The 27,991-nt window shown below is 42.0% G+C and overlaps 1 protein-coding gene across 4 annotated transcripts in view; it reads left to right on the forward strand.

Moving 5' to 3' along the window:
- Window positions 1-27,991, forward strand: part of HTATSF1 (HIV-1 Tat specific factor 1) — a 970,322-nt gene that overhangs the window by 311,409 nt on the left and 630,922 nt on the right. For all 4 annotated transcript variants that reach the window (XM_044065289.1, XM_044065288.1, XM_044065291.1 and 1 more), the window contains one exon: window positions 25,343-25,497. In XM_044065289.1, coding sequence (XP_043921224.1) covers window positions 25,343-25,497 — 155 coding nt within the window. The remainder of the gene's footprint in view (window positions 1-25,342; window positions 25,498-27,991) is intronic.

A 27,991-nucleotide genomic window follows, 5' to 3' on the forward strand; every position in this document is an offset into this window, starting at 1 on the left:
TGATAACTGGATGTGCTCAATAGATCTCAAAGATGCCTACCATAACATGAAGATAGTGAGACATTCTAGGAGTTTTCTGCACTTTAATCTAGGTGATCGGCTTCTCCTCTGATTGCAACAGGTCAACCTTTTTGTAGAGCAGAGTGTTTGATGTGTCTTTAAGAAGCATAGCAAGTGATGAACATGCCTATATAAATAGCAGGCACATGCTATACCCAGTGCCATTTTGAGAGTGCAGCCAGAGAATGAGCATGTATGAATGTAGCAGCTAGTTTGTATACAAGTTATCTAAATTAAAGTTAATAAGTGTCAGTCGTGATGTGTCTGTACATAATAAAGCTGCTTGAACAGAACCCACAAAGTCTCATCTATTACATCCTGACTAGACAAGTGACATGGTATCAGAACCTGGATTCCAGAGATGGCCTTCCAGAGCTAAAAGGTGTAGAGATAACGGTTAATGTAAACTAAGAGAACCAAGGATGAAAAAGAGATAACGGTTAATGTAAACTAAGAGAACCAAGGATGAAAAAAGAGCCAGAAAAGACCCAAAGGTAACGAAAACATGCACGATCAGTTTATTTAAAAAAAAAGAGCATTACAAGGGCACAAAGCACATTATTAAACAAGCGAGAGGCACAAAAGGTTTATTGATTAAATGAAATGTTTAAGATTAAGATATTTGATAAATTGATTATCAGAAAAACAAAATGGGTATGTTTAAACAAGCACAAGAAAAGTGTAATGGGCATGAAAAGAGATTAAACGAGCAAAACAAATATAATAAGGGTACAAAGGGCATATTAAGCAAAAATAAAGCAAGGTGACACTGCATGTTTTTGGCAAAGTGCTGTGTTTTGGCATAACTACTACTTCATACTGTATTCAGGGCATAACTAGAGTTATTCATAGTATCTCAAAGTGTTTAAAAATGCTTACAGTGTGTGCGTATTACTCTGCATATGTTCTGAAGAGTTTATCTGTGTGCAAAGTTCAACTGTTTTGTGAAGTACAGTCAAAGTACAGCCATTTCGAAAAGTTTCTTGTGTTGGGTTTGTCTGTTAGGTTCATAGGTTCATTCTAGGCTATCTGCCCTAGGGCATTTATAAGCCTAGCCAGAGTGTGTTTGGCTTTCGCCACCCATTTTAAATTAATTTTGCTATGCCCTTTTTCGAGGTTAGTATACTGTGCCTCTGTCTAACAGTGACACAGAAGTGATACCCTGGGTTAACCTACGATCTCCCATCCACTCGTCAAGATTCCTCTTGAAAAGAGTCAATGAGGGACTCTGCCTAACCTGGACTGGGATTTTATTCCAGAATGAAGGGAGCCTCTGGGTTATGAATCTGTCCCTCCAGCATGTCCTATTTATTTCAGTGCTGAGGTTCAAGTCTCTCGAGTGCGTAGCTCGATGGGATTTGGATTTTCTGAGGTGCAGCATGTCCATTAATTCCGGGTTGGACATGGCTTTACATGTCAGGCACAAATCGCCTCTGAGCAGGCGGTATGCCACTGAGTAGAGCTGGAGTTTCTTTAACCAGGCAGCATATGGCATCTGTTTGAGCCCTTTGATCCTCTTGGTGAGGTACTTTTGGGGTCTTTCCAGTTGTTGCAGGTGTCTGGTAAGGTACATCCCAAAAGGGGCATTGTACTCAATTGTGGGCCTGATGAGGGATGAGTAAAGAGGCATGATGTCCTCCCCTGATCTAGATGTGAATCCCTTCATGATTAGGTGGGCTATATAAAATGTTTTTCTAACCTCTTTGGCCACGTGGTTGTCAAATGAGAGATTGCTATCAACTTGGGTCCCCAGGTCCCTAATTACTTCTTCTGTACTTAATAGATTACCACCTATGTGGTAATTTGTGGGCACTTTGTTTTTGCCAAAGGGGATGACTATACACTTTTTGGCGTTTAGCTTGAGCCCATGGCTCTGACACCAGTTGTCTGTTTCTATGAGGCCCTTTTGGAGGATGCTTGTGTCGGCTGGAGAGTCTGTTATGGTGCCCAGTTTGCAGTCATCTGCAAACTTGGTCAGCCACAGTCCTTCCGTGTTGTCCTGTACCTCCGAGAAATATATACCGAACAAGAGAGGTCCCAGGACTGAGCCTTGTGGGACGCCACTTGTAACTGGTTTGGAGTCTGACATGGCTCCAGCAATTCTAACCATGTGGGTTCTGTCCTTGAGCCAGTTTGCAACCCATCTAGTGACATAGGGGTTTATATTTAAGCTGGTGAGCTTATCTATAATGCCCGAGTGGGATATTGTATCGAAGGCTTTTGCGAGGTCCAGGTAGGCTGTGTGGACCACCTTCCCCTCGTCAATGGCCTTGGTGACTGTTTCAAAGAAATCGACCAGGTTTAAGAGGCAGGATCTGCCCTTAACAAAGCCGAACTGGGTAGGATCCAGTGTCTGTAGGTCCCCAATATCTTTATTTATGAGGTCCATGATGATCCTTTCCATAGCTTTGCAGACCAATCTAGTCAGGCTTATGGGGCGATAGTTTCCAGGATCCGTTGAGGTACCACCTTTGTGGAGAGGGACCACAGTTGCTGTACACCACTCTTTGGGTACATATCCTGTAGTAAGGCTGAGATTGAACAGTAGTTTTATGTTTGGGTTTAGCTCTTCTTGGAGTTCATGTAGGACGCAGCCTGGGACACCGTCTGGTCCCATTGATGCTGTGTTTTTTGCTTTGGAGAGGGCGGCTCTTACCTGAGCATCTGAGATGTCAGGGGGTAGCACTCTGCTGGGATAGATATTTGCCCTTTTGGTGGGGGGGGGGGAGAAGTTTGCGCTGAACCTGTCAGCTAGGATGTTGGCAATGTCTGTTGGTTCGGTGTATTTTTTGTCATTTTGGACTAATTCTGAGCATATCTGGGAATTCCCACCCAGGTTCCTAACATAACTAAAGAAAGCCTTGTGATTATCCTTAGTGTCCTGTGCAATTTTTCTCTCTAAGCTGGCCTTAGATGAGTTTTGAGTGCCCATAGTTTTTTGCTAATACTGATCAGAGATGCCTTCCCTTTTTGGGATTTTGCTCTATCATGTAGTAGCTTCCTCCTTCTATTGTATAGTTTGTTTATGGCTGGGGTCCACCAGACAGGACGTCTGCCTTTGGAGGATTGGGTCTTGGTTTTATTTGGGATTGCATGATCCATGCATTCCTGAAGGTGTTCATAGAATGCATTTATAAAGGATTCTGCAGTCTGGGATGTATTTTCCACAGGCCCGGGGGCTTTGAAGGATTCCACCTCGGTTTTGAGGAGTGTGAAATTTGCTTTAGAGAAGTTTTTCACTGTGGTTTTCTGGGCAGGGGGTGGGGTCGGGATGTGAATATCCAGTAAGATTAGTTTATGGTCTGATCTTAACAGTGAGGGATACACTTCTGGTCTGGAGCATAGAGTCCCCATGTTGGTGATGATCAGGTCCAGTATGTTTCCCCTCTTGTGGGAGTGGTAACAAGTTGTTCCATAGCATTTGAGTTTATAAATTCTAGGAACCTTTGGGCTAGAGTTTTGGAGCTAGAGTAATGCTCCCAGTCTATGTTTGGGTAGTTGAAGTCGCCCAATATAATGGTGTTTGGAGGACCTTCATATTTTCCAGTGTTCTCAGGAAGGCCGAGTGGGGTTCCTGGGTTTGGGAGGGTGGTCTGTAGCAGGCTATAAACTGGAAGGCAGTTTTACCCACTTATAGTTGCACATGGATAGTCTCAGATGCTTCGTGCTGTGCCACCAACCTGGAGGTGTGGGTATCTTTGACGAATATTGATACTCCCCCTCCTTTTGTGGTTCGGTTCAAGTTTTGGGGCCGAAAAGCATGGTATGAGGTATAACCTGGTAGTGCTGGGGTGCTCTCGGGAGCCTTGAACCAGGTTTCTGTTACTGCACAGATATCGATGTTCTCCATGCTAAGGAGAGTTTCGAGTGCGTGCATCTTGAGGTTTAGACTTCTGGTGTTGAGTAGCATTACTCTTAGTTTCTTATCCCTTGTGATACCTGTGGAGGTGGGTTTGTCTTTTGATCCTTGCCTAAAAAAGGCACTATGGGGGTAGCAAGAGCCTTTGCCAATATCCGAAAGCCCAGGGATGACAGGTGCAAGCCGTCTCTAGCGAAGCATCGTGGCTTGTCGAGCATGTCATCCCAGGCTGACAGGCATTGGATCCCCTTTGAAGGACACCAATACTTAAGCCAATTGTTGAAAATGATCATCTTGTCTTCATATTGTGGCATCATTCTTGGTGAGGGTAAGATGCTACTCAAGGTCAGGGTCATACCGGCCTGGGCTACATGCTCAGAGAGCTCCTCTATGTCTCTATTCATGTAGTCCAGGGAGGTATGTCTCAGGTCATTCACACCAGCATGGACAATGACTGAGTCATATTTGTACTTGCCTTGGAGTGACCTGAGTGCTTGTGTTATGTGGCGGGTCCTAGCGCCCGACAGGCAGCTCACCCTGACCTTCTCCTTGTTCAGCCTGGTGAGCGGGACGTCAGTGTGCCTGACGATAGTCACCTATTACAAGTGTATCAGGTGTGTTGTTTAGCCTTAAGGGCTGTGACTGTTCGGCACACTGGCTTTGTGAGCTATGTGTTGCACGTGTTTTGTTTTGGGGTAGCGGTTGCTTGGGTGTCTGCTTTGAAGGTATCTGCTGCTTAGGCAGATTTTTATTTAGAGCCTCCGAGTATGTTTTTGTGGGTTTGTGTTTAGTTTGCTGTCGTGGTAGGTCTATTTGAGACTGGAATTGTAGTGTGTGGTTTCCTTCTCCTCCTGACTGGTTACACCAGTACTGAGTTGAGAGAGCTTAGCCTCCAGGTTGGCTATATGGTTGCATCTCTCACATGTGTTGGAATTTGCTGGGAGGAGGAGAGGGTTGTCTGTGTACATGAGGCAGTTGTAACATTGCCTCAAGATTCCCAGATTCACCAGCTGGACCGGAGAGGAGATTGACAACTGACCTTTGGACATGCTAGAATAGTATTGGGAATTCCTTTATAATTGAAAAAAGGGCCAATGGGGAACAAGGTACTCAAGATGAGTTTGTGAGGGTGTAGTGCTTTTAATTTTTTAGTGCTGACTGAGTGAGCAAGTGCCAGGTAACTTAAATGCAAGGTGTTACAGGTAACTTAAATGCAAAAATGACAAACAGTAACTTTCTTTCAAGTGAAACAAGGAAATAAGTACAGTAAGCAATGCAGATTTCACTAGGGATCCACAGAAGCGCTGAAAAGCTGTGTTTTAGGTGGAATTAGCGTTTCAGGGAAATAACAAGAAAACAAACAACAAGCATACAAACAAAGCTAGATTCAGCAGGCCTGGATCTAGTCTATGCTACAGCAAATAAGGTGTACCAATTTCAGTAAGAAACAGTTCAAATATGCAGGCACTATAAGCCTTTAACCAGAAATTCCCAGCTCAGAAGGGCAGAGTCCAGCCTCTCCTCCCACAAGAGTGCAGACTACAAACCTTCTTAATGTAAAATAACTGGCCTGAAGCCCAAGTGCTTAAACCAGAACTAATACACTTTTAGAATAACAGACACTGAGCCCTCAATCAGCAGTTCCCAACTTAGAAGGATGTAAGCTACCTGTCCTGCCACCACAGTGCAGGCCACAAACCTTCCTAATGTAAAACAACTGGTCTGAAGCCCAAGTGCTTAATCCAAAAGACTTAGAATGATAGCTACACTTTAATCAAGTTACTACCAAGCAGTAATAAATACAATTGAATACTTTAAAGAATGCCTGGATTAGTGCTCAAGTTATACAAACAAAGCTAGATTCAGCAGGCCTAGATCTAGTCTATGCTACAGCAAACAAGGTGTACCAATTTCAGTAAGAAGCAGTTCAGATATGCAGGCACTATAAGCCTTTAACCAGAAATTCACAGCTCAGAAGGGCAGAGTCCAGCCTCTCCTCCCACAAGAGTGCAGACCACGAACCCTCTTAATGTAAAATAACTGGCCTGAAGCCCAAATGCTTAAACCAGAATTAATACACTTTTAGAATAACAGACACTGAGCCCTCAATCAGCATATCACAACGTAGAAGGATGTAAGCTACCTGTTCTGCCACTACAGTGCAGACCACAAACCTTCTTAATGTAAAACAACTGGTCTGAAGCCTAAGTGCTTAAACTAAAAGGCTTAGAATGGGTTACACCAAGCAGTAATAAATACAATTGAGTAATTTTAAGATGACGCAAAAGCAAAATAAAGTAGGAAGAAACACAAATACAGTAAAAGCAGATACATTTTTTTTTTTTTAAGTGGAAAGAGAAAAAGGAGTAGCAGAAACTAAGCTGATTGGCCTTCGCAAATGTTCTCCATGTACTGGGTAGAATGAGGTAATGACACTAGACTGGGAGGAGGGTCCCAGATCAAATTCACACTGGGGGCGGGCAACTGCAAAGCCACCAACTATAAAAACACTATACCAACAGGCAGGGAGGGTGGGAAACAAACTGCAGAAATGTTTCTCACAGCTGAAAAGCAGCAGTGAGCCTTTAAATGAAAGTTTTAAACAGCTAAAGGAGCCTCTAGAAAAAAGAGTTTAACTGCAACAAGTTATCAGAAACAAAACAACCCAACAGATGCTTAATAAAAGTGGACAATTTCCAGTTAATACCTCACACACAGTGAAACTAGCTAGAAAAATACACAGTACACAAAGTACTATAAATAACAAAGAAATAAAGAACAAAATAAACAGAAAGCAGGATACTTAATGTTATATATTATAGCTCCGAGTTTCCTCAGTGTCCTTCCTTCGATCAGCTCAGTGTGAAATGGCAGAACACTCTCAACTGAACTTCTAGGTAACAGAAAGTTGGAACCTAAGACAGCTTTTAAGAAAGAAATCTCAAAAGAACCAATGAGGTGCTTAGTCTAAGCTGTAGTACAGGTGACCTCAGTCAGCCAATGACCTCAAACAATTCTCTCTCACTGAAATGCCTGATGGCTTTGGCTAAACCAAGATGTTCCTGAATATGTGCTCAGACACACAGCCTCCACAAACACTAGGCCCATATAAAAGCCTGAATATGGAAATGCTACAAATATCCCCACTACTTAGAACAAACTGCAGAAATGTTTCTCACAGCTGAAAAGCAGCAGTGAGCCTTTAAATGAAAGTTTTAAACAGCTAAAGGAGCCTCTAGAAAAAGAGTTTAACTGCAACAAGTTATCAGAAACAAACAACCCAACAGATGCTTAATAAAAGTGGACAATTTCCAGTTAATACCTCACACACAATGAAACTAGCTAGAAAAATACACAGTACACAAAGTGCTATAAATAACAAAGAAATAAAGAACAAAATAAACAAAAAACAGGATACTTAATGTTATATATTATAGCTCCGAGTTTCCTCAGTGTCCTTCCTTCGATCAGCTCAGTGTGAAAATGTGGCAAAGTGCCGCCATTACAGAGTGTTTATTGCACTGTAAAGAGTTATTTAGCAAAGTACTGCCATTTTGGAGAAGTTTAAGTGTGCTGTGTATTGTTTATTCGCAAAGTGCAATTAGTTTGAAATCTTTCTTATTCTGAGCTTCTTCTGCCCAGTTCATTCGCACAGTGCAGTTATTTTGAAGTGATTCTTATGCTGCTAAATGTTAAGTTATTCAGAGGCTTGTGCTACTGGGCATAGTTACAAATACTGGCATAAATTTCTGGCATATGTATGTGTGTGTGTTCATGCATATTTGCAAAACACTTCAGTGGTATGTATTAATAATAGCAGATTTCGAAAGCCCTCATCACTTAGAATGTTGCAGAGAATTGGAGAATATTTGAATATTTGAGTAAGAGTATGATATGTTTATACAAGCAGCTTATTCTGATAAAAAGTGAATGCACCGGGGCATACATTTTGCTAAATCTAGCTGGGTCTGAGGCCATTGAAAGAGAGCATTAATTTGTGTGCACCAGCAGTTTATGAGGGAGAAGGTGAAAATTGTTGTATTGTTGCACAGGCTGAAGCAAGGAAAGTCCCTGGGTGTTTGAAGCACAAATTCAGAGAAATGTGTAACCCCCAGACACATATTACATTAGAAAGACATCACTTGTTTTACACAGCAGATCAGAAACCAGGAGAAACTTTTACAGTTTTTATTACTGACCTGAGAAACAAAGCTAAAATGTGTCTGTTTGGTGATTTAAAAGATGAGTTGATAAAGGACATGCTTGTGTGTGGTATTGATAGTTCTGCTATGAGAAAGATTTTGCTTCATGACAGTGATTTAATGCTGAGTAAAGCCATTGAGATTTGTCAAAGCCATGAAGTTACAGAAAGGTACACAAGTGTTCTTGCAAGTGATAAGAGCATGGCTTCAGTAGGCTGCAGAGAAATGTAGATGGCATGCAACACATGGCAATCAGAAGCAGGCCTAAGCAAATGACAGTTACAGCCCCTGCGGGTTTACCAAGGAAACCACGTAGTTTTCCAGCAAGTTCTAAGAAAGGGGCATACTCGGTGCAGTACAAGCGTGAGGCAGCAAAACCCAAATCCAGCTTTATTGTTAACCGTCGCAATTGTGGTGCCAGTCATGAGTCTACAAGAGAGAGAAATGCTTAGCATTTGGTTAGCAATGCCACAAGTGTAAAAAATGGAACCATTTTCAAAAGTTTTGCAAATCAAGTAAACCTCACACAGTTATAAAAAAGGGTTGCTCAAAAAAGCAAGTTGATCATATAGAGAACTGAAACTCTACTTTCTACGTAGATGGTATATCAGTAATTGGTGAAAAGACTGATGCAGTGAATTTGTTGGCAATGAACAAAGTGTTTTATATTGCCCAGATGAATGGTAAATCCACTGAGCTCAAAGTAGACACTGGTTCATAGTGTAATGTTATGTCAGCAGACACATTTGCTAAGGTGAGAACTAATGAACAACTCAATGTGCCTAGTAGTGCAAAACTTGTTGCTTATGGAGGTGAAGAAATTCATACCGAAGGTTCAGTAGTACTTTCATGTTATTTGCCTGGGAACTGTTACAGCTTGTTATTCTTTGTAGTCGAAGACATATGCAGTCATTATTGGGTCTCAGAGACAGTTTGAGAATTAATCTGCTTTATTTTTACCCAAGAAATCCATCAGCGTTCCGCCTTTATTCTACCTCTCCATAAAGGAGGTAAGAATAATAGTACTTCAAACTTCTGCCCCATAGCTATCCTCTCCCCAATCTCTAAACTCCTTGAAAAATGCATCCACCTTCAGCTTATGCCATTCCTAATCAAACACCAACTAATCACTCCTGCCCAACACTGCTTCCGACCTGGCCACAGTACCATCACTGCTCTTCTCTCCTTCCTACACACTGTAAACCTCACCAGTGACTCTGGAAAAATAGTTTCTACAGTTCTACTAGATTTATCCAAAGCATTCGATACCATCTCCCACACCCACCTCCTAAACCATCTTTCTAATCCTAATCTCTCCCTCACTACCTTATCCTGGTTCTCTAGCTATCTTTCCGACAGGTCTCAGGCTGTAAAATTGGAGAAAGGCTCCTCTACCTTCCTTCCTACCCCCACTGGAGTACCCCAAGGATCCATACTTGGCCCAATGCTACTCAACACTTTTATTAACGACTTCCACAAAGCCTTACCCAACACCAAAATTGTGCAATACGCAGATGATTCTACTTTAATCTGCTGTGCCTCAAACCTTTCTGAACTCCAAACAGTCACCCAAACTGCTTTCCCCTCCACTGAAAACTGGATGCTCCAAAATCATCTCTCTAAATGCTAGCAAATCCAAAATACTTCTATTCTTTCCCTCAAAAGCTCCCCGCATTGAAAAAACATCATTCCAAATCACTAGCCTAAACATTTCTACTATAGAAGTTGTTCCCTTCGCCAAACTCCTCGGTGTTACTGTCGATGAACACCTAAAATTCGATACTCACATCCAGCAAAACATTAAGAAAACCCATATAAAACTTGGCTTACTATACAGAAACAGCCACTTCCTCTCTCCCTCCACTAGACTAACTCTAGCCACTACCTATCTGCTCCCCTCACTACTATATGGTGCTCCCCTACTAACTAATTTATCCGCTGCTCTTACCTCCAAACTGGAGGTCTGTTACCATAAGATTTCCAAATTTGCTACCAAGGCCAAATCCTCCTCTCACCATTGTGCTTCCCTTCATTTGCTAAATTGGCTTAAGCTGCCCAACCATTTAGATTACCTCCAAATCATCACAGCCCACAAATTATTATTTCAACCAACTAGGTGTCCTGCACAGAACTCTCAGATCTACCCACCAAAACCTAATCTGTGTCCACAAACCCAACCACCCTGCAGGTCAGCATCTCCTATCATTTTCCTCAGCTAAAAAAATGGAATTCTCTCCCTATTTCCCTAAGGACCTGCAAAAACTTTGAAAATTTTAAAACTCGGCTACATTCCCATGTCTTCTTAACTAGGAAATGCAACTGTGCTCTCCCCCTCACTCCTCCTAACCACTCCTCCCCCCCTTACTCCCCTGGCTAACTCTGAACTCTAGCTGACCTCATACAATTTGTACTCTCTGTAAATAACAAAACTATACTTTGTATGTTAAATGTTATTGGCTGTTATTCATGCTAAAATAAAAATGTAATTGCTTCCTTCTTCTTCTTCTATGTATGTTAAATGCTATTGCCCGTTTCTCATGCTAAAATGGAATTGTAATTGCTTTCTTCTTCTTAATTGTACCTCTCTAAAGTATGCTTTGCAGTAATTCACTGTAATATTCTCTGTAACTAAACTGTGTAATGCGGAGCTTTTCTCCCTGGGCCTCCACTGAAAATGGGCTTCCTGAGCCCAGTGGACCTCCCCGGTCACCATACTGGAAATAAAATAAATATAAGTGCATATCCTAGTTCCAGTTTTACTGAAGCCATTTTCTCAGCGTATGCTGATGTTTTCGATGACAAGTTGGATAAACTTCCATTTGTGTATTCTTTGAAGTTAGACCCAGTGGTCAGTCCAGTAGTCCGACCAGCAAGAAAAGTTCCAATAGCTAGGCAAGGTAAAGTCAAAGCTCAGTTGGATAAAATGGTGCAGCAAGGTGCAAATTGTCCAGTTACAGAACCAACTGAATGGGTGTCGTCCATGGTAGAAGCCCACAAGAAAGGCTCAGATGAAATCAGAATATGTATTGATCCTAGAGATTTGAACTAAGCATTAAAGAGACCGTATCATACAATGCCTACAGTCAAAGAAGTCACAGTCCTAATACCGAATGCCACTGCTTTTTCTGTCTTGGATGCAAAAAGTTCATTTTGGCAAGTGATGCTTGATCGTATATCCTCATTACTGACCACTTTTGGTGCCCTGTTTGGCAGATAAGGATGCCATGTGGGATAAATTCTGCAAGTGAAGTCTTCCAGCATATAATGGAGCAAATTTGTTCAGGTTATCCTTGTGCCATAATAGTAGATAATTTATTGGTTGGAGGCAATGGTGAAGCAGAGCATGACAGAAACCTTGAGCGTTCTAGACAGAGCACATGAAGTGAACTTGAAGCTTAATCCTGTAAAGTGCAAATTTAGAGTACGAGTAGTTACGTATGTAGGTCATTTATTTACTAGCACTGGCTTAAGACCAGATCAGTCCAAGCAAGCAGCTTATTCGTGAGAGGTCAGCACCAGGTAATATTCAAGCTCTACAGTGTTTCCTTGGCATGGTCAACTATTTAGGAAAGTTTATACCAGACTTCAGTGTATTTGACAGCACCTTTAAGAGAGCTAACACACAAAAAATGTTACATGGTCTTGGTTGGAACAGCACCAAAAAGCATTTGAAGACCTTAAGCAGAAAATTGCCACCCAACTGCATTAAGATACTATGATGTCAGTAAACCAGTCATTCTTTCCTGTGATGCTTCAAAATTTGGTCTTGGTGCAGTTATTCTTCAAGAAGGCAGACCAGTAGCCTATCAATTAGAACCCTCACCCAAACTGAGATGCAGTATGCTCAAATTGAGAAAGAACTTTTAGCAATAGTATTTGCATGTTCACAGTTCTATGATTATATCTGTGGTTGAGCTGTTCAGATTGAAACTGATCACCGACTAACAGTTACTATTCTAAAGAAGCCTATGCATTCAGCTCCAGCGAGATTACAAAGAATGATGCTCAATTGCAAAAGTACAACTTCAAAATGGTCTGTACAAATGGCAAACTACTTTATTTGGCTGATACCTTATCCACATCACCCAGAAATACAATGGAAGAGCTTGACACAGAGAATTTTGACTTTGACATAATGGAAGTGCATAATTTTTCTACCACGAGACTTGATGAGCTGAGAGAGCATACAAAGACTGATCCAATTTTGCAAAAGCTCAGCCACTAGATTAATGTCAAATGGCCATCAACACAATCTAGTGTATTACCTGAAATGCAAATCTACTTTCCTTACAGAGATGAGATGTTGATGGAAGATGGCATTATTTTGAAAGGTCGTAAAATTGTTGTTCCTGCTACCTTACAACATGAATATATCCAGATTTTGCATTGTGGTCACCCAAGTTCCGAATCTGTCAAAAGAAGGGCAAGAAAATAATATTTTTGCCTTTACTAGTGAAAGACATGGATAAAGTACTTTCTTCTTGTTCATTATGCAATAGTACTAAACCGCATTTGCAAAGAGAACCACTTCAGCTAAGTCAAGTTCCTAAAGTACCTTGGTCAACAGTAGCCACTAACATATTCGAGTGGAACAATCAGCATTACTTAGTATTGGTAGACTGTTATTCAAACTGGTTTGAGATTGACATACTACCTAATGTAACATCCACTACTGTTGTCACGAAGTTGAAACGTCATTTCTCAGTCCATGGTAGTCCACACAAAGTTATTTCTGACAATGGTACTCAATTTACTAGTCAGTCGTTTTAGAAATGTGCAAGAGAATGGGACTTTGTGCATGTTACTAGTAGTCCAGAATATCCACAGTCAAGTGGACTAGCTGAACATGCAGTGCAGAGTGCAAAGCAATTACTTGAAAAGTCAGAGTGACAATACCGATGTCTTTTTGAATTTACTTAATCTCAGAAACATACCCCGTGACAATATACTTGGCTCGTCTGCTCCGAGACTTCTGTCTAGGCAAACCAGAACAACACTGCCTATTAGTTCCAGTTTATTGAGACCTAAAGTTAAGAATAACAGAACATTCAGAGCCCAATTATTCGGGAAGCGTCCTGTCCAGAAGTCCAGCTGTGGTAAATTGAGCAGATTTCTTCGTCCATTGAAAGGAGGAGAGAGAGTGAGGATACAAACTGTGAAAGGTTTTGACCTGATTGGTGAAGTAACAGGTGTATGTATCGAGCCGAGATCCTACTTCGTAGAATCTGAGGGCATGGAGTACAGGAGAAATCACAGACATCATCTTCTTATACCAGAATTGATATTGCAGCATTGTTCCTGTGATACAGACTCTAGATCTCAGAGCAATCCAGACAATGTTCCTGTTCCTGTTCCAGAACGTGTCTTGCCTTCTGATTCCAACTCTGATGATGATCCTGATATTCCTAAGGTTGAACATTCAGAAGAGACAGTTCCAGTTGCCAAGTCTAATTCCCAATTTTTATGTCACATGATTTGGCCGCACTTCCAGACCTAGTGTGAAATATACAATGACTTGGACATAAGTGTATATACGTACGTAGTTCTGTATGATATTCTCAGTATCGCATGATCTATTCCTCAAAGAGGGAGGTTGTAGAGCAGTGTGTGTGATGTGTCTTTAAGAAGCATAGCAAGTGATGAACATGCATATATAAATAGCAGGTACGTGCTGTACCCAGTGCCATTTTCAGTGTGTGGCCAGAGAGTGAGCATGTATGAATGTAGTAGTTAGTTTGTATAAAAGTTGTCTAAGTTAAAGTTAATAAGTTTCAATTGTGATGTGATGATAAAGCTGCATGAGCAGAACCCACAAAGTCTCATCTATTACATCCTGACTAGATGAGTGACAGTTTTGTTCTTCTCCACCCTCAGGCCATAGTGACCATGGATGCTTCCCTCCTGGGGTGAGGGTGGGGACATTTTGAGGGAAGTCCATCCAGGGAACCTGGTCTTAATATGTGGCCAATCTTCACAGCAACACCAGTTAGATGAGTGTGGTCCTTCTAGCATTGCAGGACTTTCTCCTGAAGAGTGGGATTGTCATTCAGACTGACGATACATCTGTGGTATGGTATCTGAACAAATAAGGAGGTACTCTGTCCCCATCCCGTGTCAAGAGGCCATAAGAGTTTGGCATTGAGTGCTGTTCTCTGAACAGTTTCTAATTGCAGTGCACATCTTGTGGAAGTCCAACATCCTGGCAGACAGTCAGTGCAGACACATTCTTCTGCCTCATGAGTGGTCCCTGCATCTGGATATAATGGTGTGGATTTTCAGCCGCTTGAGGACCTCTTACCTGTTTGCTTCCCCAGCCAACATGAAGTGCAGCAGTTTTTATGTCTTGATCCTGCCAGAGGGACAGTCCCGAAGTTCTTCTGCATGCTTGGCTCCTGGGTATACTGTATTTCTATTGCCCGACTGTTCTGATAATCAAGTTTCTTAAAAATGCAGCCCATTGCAGAGTGATGGTCATTCTCATTAACCTATTCTGGCCCTAGCAAGTTTGATTCCCCTTCTTAACCTGCCCTGGGTTCTGGACCCTGATGTTCTTCATGTTTCACTGTTGCAGTCATCACCTGTGGGTTATCCCTGCCCAAATACCAGAGTCAATTTTTTTCTGCATCGGCTGCTGTCGCTTTGGACTGATGTCAAGTCGTCAGTGCTATAAAGCAGGGCGGCCGGCGCCATTACATCAGTCTTTCTTGCTGTGGAGCCCTTAGCAGAAGCAGTTCGCAAGTGTGCTGGTCAGTCTCTACCAGAGTTTGAATTACAGCTGACAATGTCTAAAGCTAAGTACCCCATTGGGAATCCTTTTTTCTTGCACTAACTGATGTCCAAAAAAGTTAACAATTGTATCGCCTGTGGAAAGCAGATCCCACACGGAGACTTCCATTCATACTACGTCACTTGTTTAGGCCCAGACTACGGCATCCCCCATTGCCGGTTCTGTGCTCTCTTTAACGTGAGAACCGTTTGGCGTAGAGATCTTATTGTAGACAGGTATTTTCATCTTCCGTCTTCGCATTCCGAAAAAACATAAAGATAGAGACAGACCATACAAGGCTAAGCCTTCCGACAACTCTACCGCTAAGCAGGTCGTCGGTTCTCCGGAATTCAGTGAGGTGCTTTCGCAGCCCCTGATGCCCAATATGATATCTACGCAAGCCTCTATCGAGACCCTTTCGGAGTCTGGTATGCCGCAGAAATCTTCTTCGTCTTCTGAGGCTTTGGTTGTCTCTGCCTCAGTTGGGTCCGGAGCCACGACGCAGGCACTGGCTTCGGAGGAGGCCTTTTGCACTACCGAATCTAGACAAAAAGTCTTCTCTTTTGACTACTGTTTATCTCAGACCAATGGATACTGTTAGGCCTAGAAGCCAGGCCACTCCTAGAAAATCTACCTATATCCACCATCTTACTCCTGCTCCACCACCCCAAAAGCTTAAAATAGTGGAGCATCTTATCTCCCTTATCAGGGGCAGCCAGGCCACAACTTCTAAAAGGAAAAGACCCTTCTCCTAAAATACTGACAGAACAGGATTCTGAGAATCTGATTATTCAGATTTTGAAGAGGAACACCAACCACTGACTGCTTATGAGGATTCAGACGCAGAGAAATCCATTCCATCTGCCTCCCCACCAGAAGGCCTTTCCTTTGGTGAAACCCTTCACACCCTCAGGGAACATTTTCACTGGGAATCCCAGGACTTCCGTCTGTCTAAGAAAAGACTTGAGAGTTTCTGGACATGCCCCAGCACAGACCCTTGGCCATCCCCCCTATCTTAGAGGTGGTGGATGATGTTTTCCATGAATCCAGCTTAGCCCCTGATGCCCTCCCACCTGTTCCCAGTAAACCTGACAGGTATTACAGTGTACTGGATTCTCACATATACCTGTACAAAAATCCTGCTGCAGACCCGGAGGTCATTACAGAGGGATCTAAAGGACCTAAGGCTAGTTCTGGTAAGAATCCTATTCCTTCTGATAAGGATTCCAGAGTTCTGGACAGATAGGGTAAAAAAGTATACACCTCTACAACCTTAGCTGTCATAGCACTCAACTGGCAGTTCCATATGTTAAAATATCAACAACACACTTTGGAACTATTAAAGCAAAAAAATGTCAACCTTTCCTGACTGTGCCAATTCGAAAGGGTTAGCAGATTTACTGCACTCTACCTGTCAAGTGGCCAAACACTCATTGCTCTGTGGATATGACACCCTAGAAGCCTCAAGCAGGGCAGCAGTGTCAGGATCTGTCATTAGGAGACATGCATGGTTGAAGGAACAGCCTCTTCCTGATCATGTCAAGTCCAAATTAATTGATGCACCCTTTGATAAGGACTGCTTGTTTGGAGTAAAAGCAGAAGAGGTGCTTAAAAAGATGGAAAACAAAGCAAAAACTATGCAAACAGTAAAAGTTTTTTTTCAGGTACAACCTGCTAGATTCAGCAGGAATGTTCCCTCTAAACACTGGTCCTTTCTTGCACCTAGCAGACAGGGGCAAAGTAAGCCCTGCAGGGACAGACCACCCAGGCCCCTATCCCAAGGACAGCAGGGAACCAAACAGTGGACCACTTCTGCCCCAAAGGCAGGGAGTTCTAAGCCATCCGTCTATGGCAAAAACTCTCAATGACTCCCTCTCCCCCCCTCTTCCCTCCTTTAAGCTAGGCGGAAGGCTCTCCCTCTGCAAAGAAAATTGGCTCTTTGTTACAAAGGACCAGTGGGTCTTAAAGATAATTTTTCAGGGATACAAATTCTCTTTCAATGAACTCCCAATTCCAAGAGGGTACCCAGACTTGCCTCCAAATCAGTGGGTAGAGGCATTGAAACAAGTCCAAACTCTCATATCACAGGTGGCAGTAGAACCTGTTCCCCTCAGATCTAACAGGCAAAGGCTTTTATTCCTGACTATTCCTTGTTCCCAGAAAAGAGGACACTTGGAACCCCATCCTGGATCTATCCATCCTGAACACCTCCTTGGTGGTCCCCAAATTCAAAATGCTAACTTTGCAGCAGCTGCTCCCTATGCTGACAAAAATGCCTGCTTAGTGACCCTAGACCTAAAAGATGCCTACCTCCACATCCCCATAAGGGAATCTTGCAGGAAATTCCTGCGCTTCAGAACCAGCTCACAACATTTTCAGTTCTCTCCGCTACCCTTTGGCTTATCTACTGCTCACAGGGTATTCACCAAATGCTTAGCCCCGGCCATAGGATTTTGCAGACAGAGAAATATACAGATTTACCCTTATCTGGATGACTGCCTCATTCAGACAGAGTGTAAAGAATAGCTGCTCCAGGACCTCCTCTTTGTCAAAACCCTCCTTAACCTCCGTAGGGTTCACCATCAATGAGAGGAAATCAAAGCAAACACCCTCCAGGAAGATCATTTTCTTGGGGGCACAGCTGGACATGGCATCCCAAATGGCCTTCCTATCCCCAGAAAAGCAGAGCTTCCTGCCTCTCTGCTTTACCCAGCTGGTTTCCAGAAGTCACCTCACTGCAAGGAAGTTCCTGCAAGCCTTGGGGTACATGGCATCTTGCATCCTTCTAATTCCTCTGGCCAGGCTTCACCAGTGGTATGTAAAAAACCTTTGGTGTCAGCAGTCTCAGCCTTTAGAGACCTCTCTCTCTCTGATCCCCTGTATAAGGTCTGAGTTTCTCTGATGGGCAGGGGCCTGTGCCAAGAACAAGAGTCTTCCCTTCATTCTCCGCCCAAATGGGTAGACCATCACCACCGACGCCTCAGACTTTGCTTGGGGATAGATGCTCACAAATACCTGTATAAAAATCCTGCTGCAGACCTGGAGGTCATTACAGAGGGACCTAAAGGACCTAAGGCTAGTTCTTATTCCTTCTGCAGGTGCACCCAAGGTCTTTGGGATGCCCAGCACCTCCCTGTGCACATCAACCAGCAGTAAATGATGGCAGTACAAAAGGCTCTGACATCCTTCAAACCCCATCTCAGGCCAGGGGTTCTCCTTATCAAAACAAAAACCACCACAGTAATGTGGTACATCAACAAACGGCGAGGGATCCAATCTTATCCTCTTTGCAGGCTAGCCATGAACCGACAGGCTCCTCCTTGGGATTACACCTATTCTTCCAGTACCTACCAGGGGTCAACAACACCCTGGCAGACCACTTAAGCAGAAACTTAGTGGACCTCCCACAAATGGCAGCTCCGCAGAAAAATCTTTCTGCAAGTCACTCAGGAGTGGGGAACTCCAGAGATGGAGCTCTTTGCTTTGCACCTCAACCACCAGCTAAATAAATTCTGTACCAGGGAGTATCATCACCTAGTGTGGAAGGTGGATGTCTTGACCTTCCCCTGGAACTCCCTCTTTGTGTACGCTTTCCCTTCCCTGCCTCTTATTCCCAAGGTACTGTTCAAGGTAAGGGAGGAGAGACCAAAGGCCATCCTTATAGCTCCAGATTGGCCAATACAGCATTGGTACCCCTTACTGCGCACCCTGACATTACAGCCTCCCAGGCAGCTTCCCCTGATCTCAGACCTCTTGACTCAGGTGGTGGGGGGGGGATGCGGCATCCAGACTTGCAGACTCTCAAACTGTCAGCATGGCTAATACTCTAAAGGCAAGCAGGGGGTCCCTGTTAAGCAGACATCCTAGACATTATCACAGAGGCCAAAAGGCCCAGCACCAGATAATTTTGCACAGGGAAATGGAAAAGATTCTGCTCCTGGAGCCAGACCAGAGGGGGCAATACCTCACAACCTTCCATCCCTCTTATCCTGGACTACCAAGCAGAGTTACTCAATAGTGGCCTGTCATGGTCTTCTATAAAAATCCATGCCTTAGCCATTTCAGCTCATTTCGATACAGATCAGCCCCTGTTCTCACATCCTTTGATTGAACAATTCCTCAGAGGGGCTTCTAATATCAGACCTCTCAGAAGGCCACCCACGCCAGCCTGGGACCTGAATTATGTTTTGGAAAAGCTAACCTTGCCACCCTTCAAACCTGCTGCTTCAGCAGAACTGAGATACCTCTCCTGGAAGACTGCTTTCCTACTAGCTATCACCTCAGCCAGAAGGGTTTCAGAACTTCAGGCACTGATAGCCATTGAGCCCTTCATCATTTTCCATGTAGACAGGGTCTTCCTGAGGCCTAATCCCTCCTTTATGCCCAAGATGGTATCTAATGTGACTTTCAACCAGGCCGTACATCTATCCACCTTCTTTCCTAACCCTCAAAACAGGAGGGAAAGAATTCTGCACTCACAAAACGTGCACAGATAGCTCAGATACTACCTAGGCCATACTAAACCCTTCAGGAAAACAGACCAACTTCTTGTCAGCTTTGCCCCAGGGACAGAGGGGAAGCCCATTTCCAAGCAAACCATTTCCAAATTAATATCACACTGTATCCATTTCTGCTACAGATTCCATGGGAAGCCACCCCCTAAGTCTATTCATATCCATTCCACTAGGGCAGCCTCCACTTACACAGCATTCCTGCAAGGAGTTCCCACCAGGGACATCTTGCAAGCTGCTACCTGGACTTCTGTCCATACCTTTACAAAGCATTACCACCTACCTATTTTATCAAAGGCTAAGACAGGGTTTGCCTCTGCAGTTCTGCAGGGCTTGCTGACCCATGTCTAGGTCTCTTACTAATCCTACCACCCCTCTTCTCAGCTTTGGGAATCTTTCCACAGGTGATGACTGCAACAGTGAAACACGAAGAACATAGTACAGTTGTGTACACTTGCCATAAATGTAGATGTTCGAGTATATTCACTTTTGCAGTCCTGGTTTCCCTCCCTCCTTCCTCCTTATATCCGCTTTCCTTAAGGAGACATAAGCTTCTTACGGTGGCTTTTAGCGACCAGGATAACTTTACCATATTTCCTTGGACTTCTGACTGGTTAGAGCAAGAAAAACTGATGTAATGGTGTCTGCTGCCCTGCTTTATACCACAGCAGAGATAACCCACAAGTGATAACTGCAACTGTGAATACACTCGAACATCTACGTTTTATGGTAAGTGTACACAGCTGTACTTTCTTCCTCACTTGAACCTTCACCACTCCCTCAAGCTAGCCCATGGTTCCTCCTATTCCGATGAAAGCAGTGGATCCCATGCTGCCTGGGAGAGTTATTCACTTCCGTTTCTCCCAGAAACCTTCAGCTAGAAAGGTTTACACTAGTAAGTGGAAGGGGTTTTTCATTTTTGCATCTTCCAAAGGCTCTGATCCTTTCTTTGCATCTTTTGATGCTGTCCTGGATTTTTTGGTCTTTTTCACTCTGGTCTTAGTTTCTCTACCATTAAAGTGTAGCTAACTACCATTTCCAACTTTCTCATTAGCATGGATAATTCACCTTTAGTTGCTGTTAAGGTATCCAGGGGGGTTTTGAGAGGCACTTTATTATTACATCCTTTAGTTCATGACCCATTTCCTTCTTGGGACCTCAGTCTGCTTGTGCAAGTTCTCACCAGACCTCTTTGTGAACCACCACAATGTCCTTAAAACTTTTATGGAAAACTCTTGTTTCTAGTAGCCATTACTTCAGCAAGAAGGCTGTCTGAACTTCAAACACTTTCCTCGGTTTCTTTTTATTTGATTTTCTAAAAAGATAGAGTTACCTTAAGGACCAGTCCTTCTTTTCTGCCCAGGATTGCTTCTGAGTTTAATTTGAATTAGCTCTTTCATTTGCCTGTTTTTTCTCCAAATTTCAGTAACAAGGGAGAATGTATGCTCTGTTGTTTGGATGTTCATAGACAACTGGGATTCTGTTGGAACAGGAACAAACATTTCTGAAAAATCTTAACAGCGTTTTGTTTCCTTTTCCAAAGCAAGACTGTGCAAGACCATTTGCAAAGTGACCTCATGAAGATGGCTTTCTGGTTGTATCTCTTTTGTATACTCCCTGAAAGGAATTTATTTTTCTCCTTAAGCCTAAGGCTGGCTCATTCCACTAGAGCAGTTGCTACTTCAAATGGCTTTTTCGCTTAGGCTTCTGTTGATGACATTTGTGATGCAGCCACTTGGTTTAACACTCATATCTTTGTGTCCCATTAGAAACTGGGCATTCAGTCTAGGTCTAGAGCTTCTTTGGTTCCGCTATTTTGTGGAATGTTCTTTGCTGTGGCCACCCTGAGGTATTATTGGCTGGTGACTCTATCCCACAGGCTGGGATGGATGGAAAATACATTGGATGTGAAAGCTGTGTACTTACTATATAAAAGATCCATGTTTTTTTCTTCCATCCATCTCATCCCTCCATGCCCTCTCCAAATTGTCACCTTTGTTTGTTGTGCCTGACTGGCTGTGTGGACTGGCCTCAAACTACGTCTCAGTGGGTCCTCATGTTGCTGTCAGCCTGTTTCTTGCATAAATTGTTTCTTTTCCATTGCTAGTGGTTCTAAGCAAATCTGTGGGGCAAACTCAATCTGAGGAAGGGAAGTTAAGAGCACGGAGTTACAGGTAGAGGAGGCAGAGCTACAGGACTGAGGATTCTGGCATTGGGTCTAATTTGGATTCAGTAACCCACAGGTTGAGAAAGAAGGAAGAAGACAACATGATTCTGTTATGGTAAGTACATAACTTTCATGCTTCTTATTTTGAAGACTTAGTTGTGCTCCAGAGGAGAGCATTTTGTGTATCTGCTAAAGTTGCAGAACAAAATAAATAGTCCACTATCATTGTCTAATTAAAATGTTTTATTAATTCTGTTAACATTGTTAGTAATCATCTGGTTAATGTGAACAGTCTTCAAGTTATATATAATGGATTGGTTAATGTGGTACCTGAATAGATTCTATTCATGAGGGTACTGTAGGTTTTGGATGAGTCCTGACATATCACATGTCCATCATTGCATTCATGTTCTAGAGGATGAAAAGTACTTATTGAATACCTAATGATGATTACTGAATAATACTCTGAATGGCAGAATTCTTCTATCTGATGCAGAAGTGGCCATCTGTGCTGATTCTCCTGGAGTTGGACTTGTTTACCGAATGTAAAAAATTCCGCTTTCTTCAGAGAGCCATTGTGAAGGCAGTGGAATTTTTTTTCCTTCTGTTGAAAGTCAGGCTTGCACATGTGTTTGCTTCCTTTTGCATTTCCTGTCTTCTGTTGAAATTCTCATTGCATTGTTGACCTCGTATTAGTTAGGGTAGAACCTTAGTGACCCAGCTTCCACACTCTTGGTTGTGCGTAAAGTGAACGAGGGTGTAACTTACTAATTGAGGTTTTCAGTTGAGATTCACTGCCTGTGAGGTTTCTGTTGGTACTCTTAACGGAATAAGACTTTCTTGGCTTCTCAGATTTCTCCTTGTTTGTGCATCTCCAGAGTGTTTATAATTAAGGCATTGTAGTAGGTAAAGCTGCCTCATGGAGTGTGCAAGGGGGTGTAACGCCCTCCCCCCAAAAAAAGTTTTGAGTCCAACTGAGGTTTCAGTTCATTGAGTTTCTGTTGTTGATCAAAGTTAACTCTCTGGGGTGCAGTGGAACCATTTTTGCCACTTCATTACATGTGCTAATCTCTGTCTTCATAAGCTTCTTTTGTATAGATTTCTATTTCATGATTGTACGTGGTCTTGTCTAAAAGTGGTCCATTAAGGGTCAGCATTCATTTAATAAACAAGAAGTTAATTGATCTTTACAGCTGTCATGACTTGGTGTATGCTGCATCTTTAGCCAACATGGATTGGTAGTGCCGTGCGACATTCTGTTCTCAGTCAAGAACCTGTTCCCTCCCGGAGTTGCAAATTTGTAACGGAAAGACTTTCCTCCTTTTCTCATTCTGCTTTATCTACTGCTCTCAAGATTTTTCTCCTGGAAGTTCATTTGTTGTACCAGCTAATTATGCTTCAGTATTTCAGAATGCTGAATGACCCTCTTCTGTGTTCTATAAAGATGGGTTTTTCTTGAGGAAAAATCCTCCCTTTCCAAGAATTTGTTTGTTTATAATTTGTTAACTGGTGTGAACTGTAACCCATGTGGATCTCTTTTATTTATTTATTTACCAAGAAATTCCGACTGGACACAGGTCCCTTTTATAGAGGAGGCCCGGGGAGAAAAGGTCCACATAATGACATGGTAGATGGTAAACTATAACAATGGAGTACTAAGCTCTAATTACAAACATTGAGAAATAAGAAGTAAAACACAGTGCTACATATTTTCTAAACAGTAACTAGATAATAATAGACTAAATGATAACTAAATCCTGGAAGATTTTAGGCATTTCCCTGGTGTAATGACACAAGCAGTTGCATAAATGTGAAGTTACAGTACAATACCCGTTGATTACAGTAAAACAAACTCTGAGATGAAGATAGCAATGGAGTAAAAGTCACAAAGATTTCCATGGTATTTCTTAAGCAGTCAGTCACTTTCTAGTCTGTTTTTCCAGTAGCCCAACAAAGAAGGAAGTGTCAGCTACACACACGAGGGAAGTTTCAGCTACACTCACATGTTGCCCAGTTCTAGCAGTGGGAGTAAATATTCTTTATAGTATGGCCAAGTGATGCAGGTCAGGAGAGGAAGTGAGTAACCAGACAGACTCGGATTGCCAAGTGTGATACCAGTCTGTTTTACTGACATGGTGGAGACATTGGTTTGTAGATCTAGGTGCCTGCCTAAAGAATGTGTTGATTGCAGGCATCTGCACTATACATACATCAGTGCATCCCTACCTTCCCAAAATACTGACGCTTAGATTGCTTTGTAGGATTAGAGCCTCTTAAAAGTGCTGTATGGCATCTTGTATGAAGCAGTAGCTTTCGTCAGTGTGTTTTTATTCTGCTGCATTTGTTGTTGATTGCTTTGGAATTACACACCTGTTGATACATACACTGTTATGTTAACATGATCTGTAATTCAAATTTTTTAGATGCATGTTATGCTAAAAATATTTTCAGTCATATTCTGTTCAACTCCCAAGTACTGTTACCTGTACTACATTGTTGTAAGTATTATCTATGAACATTTTCGTATAGTAAGACTTGGCCAACAAATCGGGCACAAATTGTAAACTCACAGTTGCAAAGACATTGGCAGTTCATATACAAAAGCTCGTACTCGTATGGAAATATGTTAATGGGATGTACCATTTAGTGCTTTAGGATTTTGGCTGATGTTCTCAGTTTGTATTCTGCTCGGCTCCATGTTTTATCATCTGTACTTCATTGTCCTGGGTATTGCCAAGTCTGCACATTTTGTCAGTCGCTCTGATCAGTGGAAACTGGGTCAGGGCTAAAAAGATCTGTTTCACTTTGTTATGCAGGTAGATGGACTAGTCAAATACATAAATGCAGTTCACTGGTTGGACCCATTTCAAGAAATCCTGGATTAAAAATAGTACTCATGATGAGTACTTAACTGTGGATAACTAACTACATTCAGAACTTTCTTTCAGGGACTTCTGAAGCCAGTCTGTTTCTATTCCAACACTGTCAGAATTCTAATGTACCATTTGGTCTTTTTGCTCGAACACCCAGACAAAGAAACAAGGTCAGTAGGACCGCTTAGTTAGACTGAAGGGGATAAAACGTTGGAAAGCAGTGGTGATCACAGGTGTGTGTGTGTGGATGTGGATGTGCAACTGTGACTGTTAAAAACATAGATTCTGAGTTTTTAGTTTTGCTAGGCGTGGAACAAAAAGTTAATTCCAATGGTCGAACATACTTCAGAAATTCCTTTCAGAGGTTTTGGATTTGTTGAATACTTCACTATCAGAATTTTCTTTCTTCTTATGCACATACATAGTTGATGCTGTGGCCAGACATCCTTTGTTGAATATGTTTTGCAATCTTTTTAAAACGTTCTTGTGTCTGTTTCTCGTTTTGGGAATCATTCTGTATGCCACACCTGTAGAAGGGACTTCATCCATTGGCTGCATCCTGCTAACAAAAGCAATACATGAATAAATAGTAAATACTTTAAAAAACCCTATTCTTCTGTGAGATGGATACATAATCCCGGTGAGTATGAGTGCTTTTTGTTTAAGAAGTTTGCTATAATGCTTTCACAGGAAAAAGTTGAGAAAACTGCATGTATATTTGTTTGGTGGCAGAAGATTTCTGTCTAACTGATAGGAAGATGCCAACCAGAAATTAAGATGCATTTTAAGAAGTCATTGGTAAACTGGCTGTTTTAGTAGTGCTGATTGGTGAAGAGGTTTACTGGTGTTTTTCTCTGAAATTGACTTGTATTGCTGAATAAATTTGTTTTTATTTGTTTTTTAGGTTTACCTCTAGACTTCACGATAGATGAATTTGTAGAACTTATGTCCAAATATGGCATTATTATGAGAGATCCAGAAAGTGATGATTTTAAAGTGAAGCTTTATAAAGACAGTGAAGGAAACCTTAAGGGAGATGGCCTTTGCTGTTATCTCAAGGTCAGCAATTAACACTTAAAAGTACTGCTCATTTTTGAAATGATTTTTGTTCTTTGTAGTTTTTTCTGCATTTAGATCCCTCAAATGTAGAATGTGAGCATTATTTTTTCATAAGCACATACCAAGTTCATACACATCATGTGTGCATTAGTTTGATGACCAGTGCCAGGTTTGTGTCAAGTAGTGACACCTCCTTAAACAGTACTGTTTATTTTTCAAGTATGTCCATTGAATTTAATGTGGAATATTGAGGGTGAAGCCCTACTTTGAACTGGTGACTTTAACGCACAAAAAAAAAATCTTCCTAAATTTTCCCTCTGAACAGCTGTTAATTATTCATTTATTGCCTACTACCTGTTTTGAGCTGCATGTGTGTACATGCGCATACATTGAGATTTATTGTCAGCTTTTGTGGTAAGGCTGAAGATTTGCATACTGTTGTCTTTGACCTTCCTCTTTTCATTTGTACCCTCCAGCATCTTGAAAGTTGGAATCATAGCACTCTAATGAAGGCAGCCTTACCAGGTCTAACTGTATGGTGGAAAGGTTTAAGGCTGCTAATGAACTCCACCTTTGGTTGTGGGTTTGATTCCCTCAGTTTGCATTTAACTCCTGCGTGGCTGAGTGAGTGAACGACTTACTTGGATAGTGCTCCTAGGGTCACCCCTGAAAGTAGACACTTGTGCCTATCTGGGTTTACCAGTTGAATAAACACGTGTGTTGATATGGGGGAGCAGGGTGTTGTAGGTGGTGTAAATAATTCTGTCAGTTATATTTAAGTCCAAGCAGTAAAGGGTTGCTTCATGTGGTCACCTTTGTTTCTAGGAGATGTATTCATGAGCTCCTTGAAAAAAAGTTAAGTACATTGTGTGCCTTTTGTCACTTCTTGTTTTTCACACCTGCACCACATCATGATGTGCATGCTGTCTTGCAAGTTTGCATTTCAGCTAACACTGGTCTTAGATAGTCAACTTTTAATTTTAAAACTACAACTGTGATATAAAGGTAGGAGCACACTCTTAAGGTCTGTGGGATCTTTTTTATGTTGACCGTTTACATTATGTGTAATTTTGTAAACGGTGACATCATTTAGTAACAAAACATGTTACTCTGTTTTAATAAAAAAATTATTTTTCTGGGGAAAAAAATATTTTTCTGGGAAAAAAGCTGCATGGATAGCATTAGGGGGAAGTAACAAAGGTTCGTAGGTAAGTACTAGGCTGTCTGCCCGAGGGTATCTATAAGCCTAGTCAGAATGTGTTGGCTTTTACCACCCCCTTAGATTAGTTCCCTGTGCCTCGGTCCAGCAGAGCCATTAATTCCCTGAAATGTTATATTCATCTTTGTGAAACCAAAACTGTGACCAAAAAGTACATCCAAAAAACAAGACTATATCAGGAAAAAGCACAAAAGGTTATTAATCAGGCTCGTTAAAATAATGAAAGTGTTCTTGGCTTGAGGCAGTCAACAGTAATTCCAGAAGCTGCTGTGTTTACCCATCTGCACAAAGATTTCACATGCATAATCGGTTGTTGATAGGTTTTACTATTCCTTTGCTTCCTCTATGCCTTTGTAAAGGTACTTTCTAGTCACTATAGTGATCATACAGAATAAATGTGCCCACTTAAAGGAGAAAGTAGCTTGAAAGAGAGCCTAGGCAGTACATTTATTTTATTTATTTTATTTATTACTAGGATTGTACAGCCCAGGTGAAGATATTCACACAAAAAAACAGCACTAATTCACAAATAGAGTAATCACAGATGGTAGTCCCATAGACAATTGAAATAATGAGCGAATATTATTAACAGTGCAGAAAAACAAATGTGAATTAATTTTAGTAGCAAATATGGAAGGGGAAACAGCAGGTGAGAAAAGAATGTTGAAGTAGAAGTGATGTTGGTGAGGTGGAAGTTAAATGGTGTGTCCAGTGGAAAAGCACTTGGCATTGAAATTTTTGATGGGGAAAGAGAGAGAAAGCAAGTTTGTAACCAGTTGGAGAGTTCTCATATCCTAACAAAAGCCAAGAGCTTGTAATATGAGGTTAGTCCTGAGAAGGACCTTTGGTCTATGTTATATTAAATCCCTCTTGGTCAGAGCTAGCTTTCCCAGCTTGGTTACATGTTAGAGCTGGTAGAGCTCCCTGTGCCACTGAGTATTACTGTTAACATGCAGTCAGTAGCACTTCAGAATCAAGTTCAGTCTGATTTTATTGAAGAAGTCACATGGGTTTAATTTTTGACATAAGATAGAAGAGCGCCTGGTTACATTCTTTACAACATTTTACTGTGGCTGACTTTATATACACATGTTTAGCCTGAGACTGGGATGTGTGTGTGGAGTGATGATTTCTCATTGGACCCAGAGCCCTCCATTTCAGATTGGTCCTGAGGATCCATTCCTCATTTGCATGAGGCCTGTGTCTGTGTGTGCAGGGGGGGATGGTTACTTATTGGTCCAGCATTCACCACTTCAGATTGGTCCTGAGGATCCA

Source organism: Protopterus annectens, chromosome 3.part0 (genome assembly GCF_019279795.1).
Source record: "Protopterus annectens isolate FY-2018-M chromosome 3.part0, PAN1.0, whole genome shotgun sequence".
NCBI lineage: Eukaryota > Metazoa > Chordata > Ceratodontiformes > Protopteridae > Protopterus > Protopterus annectens.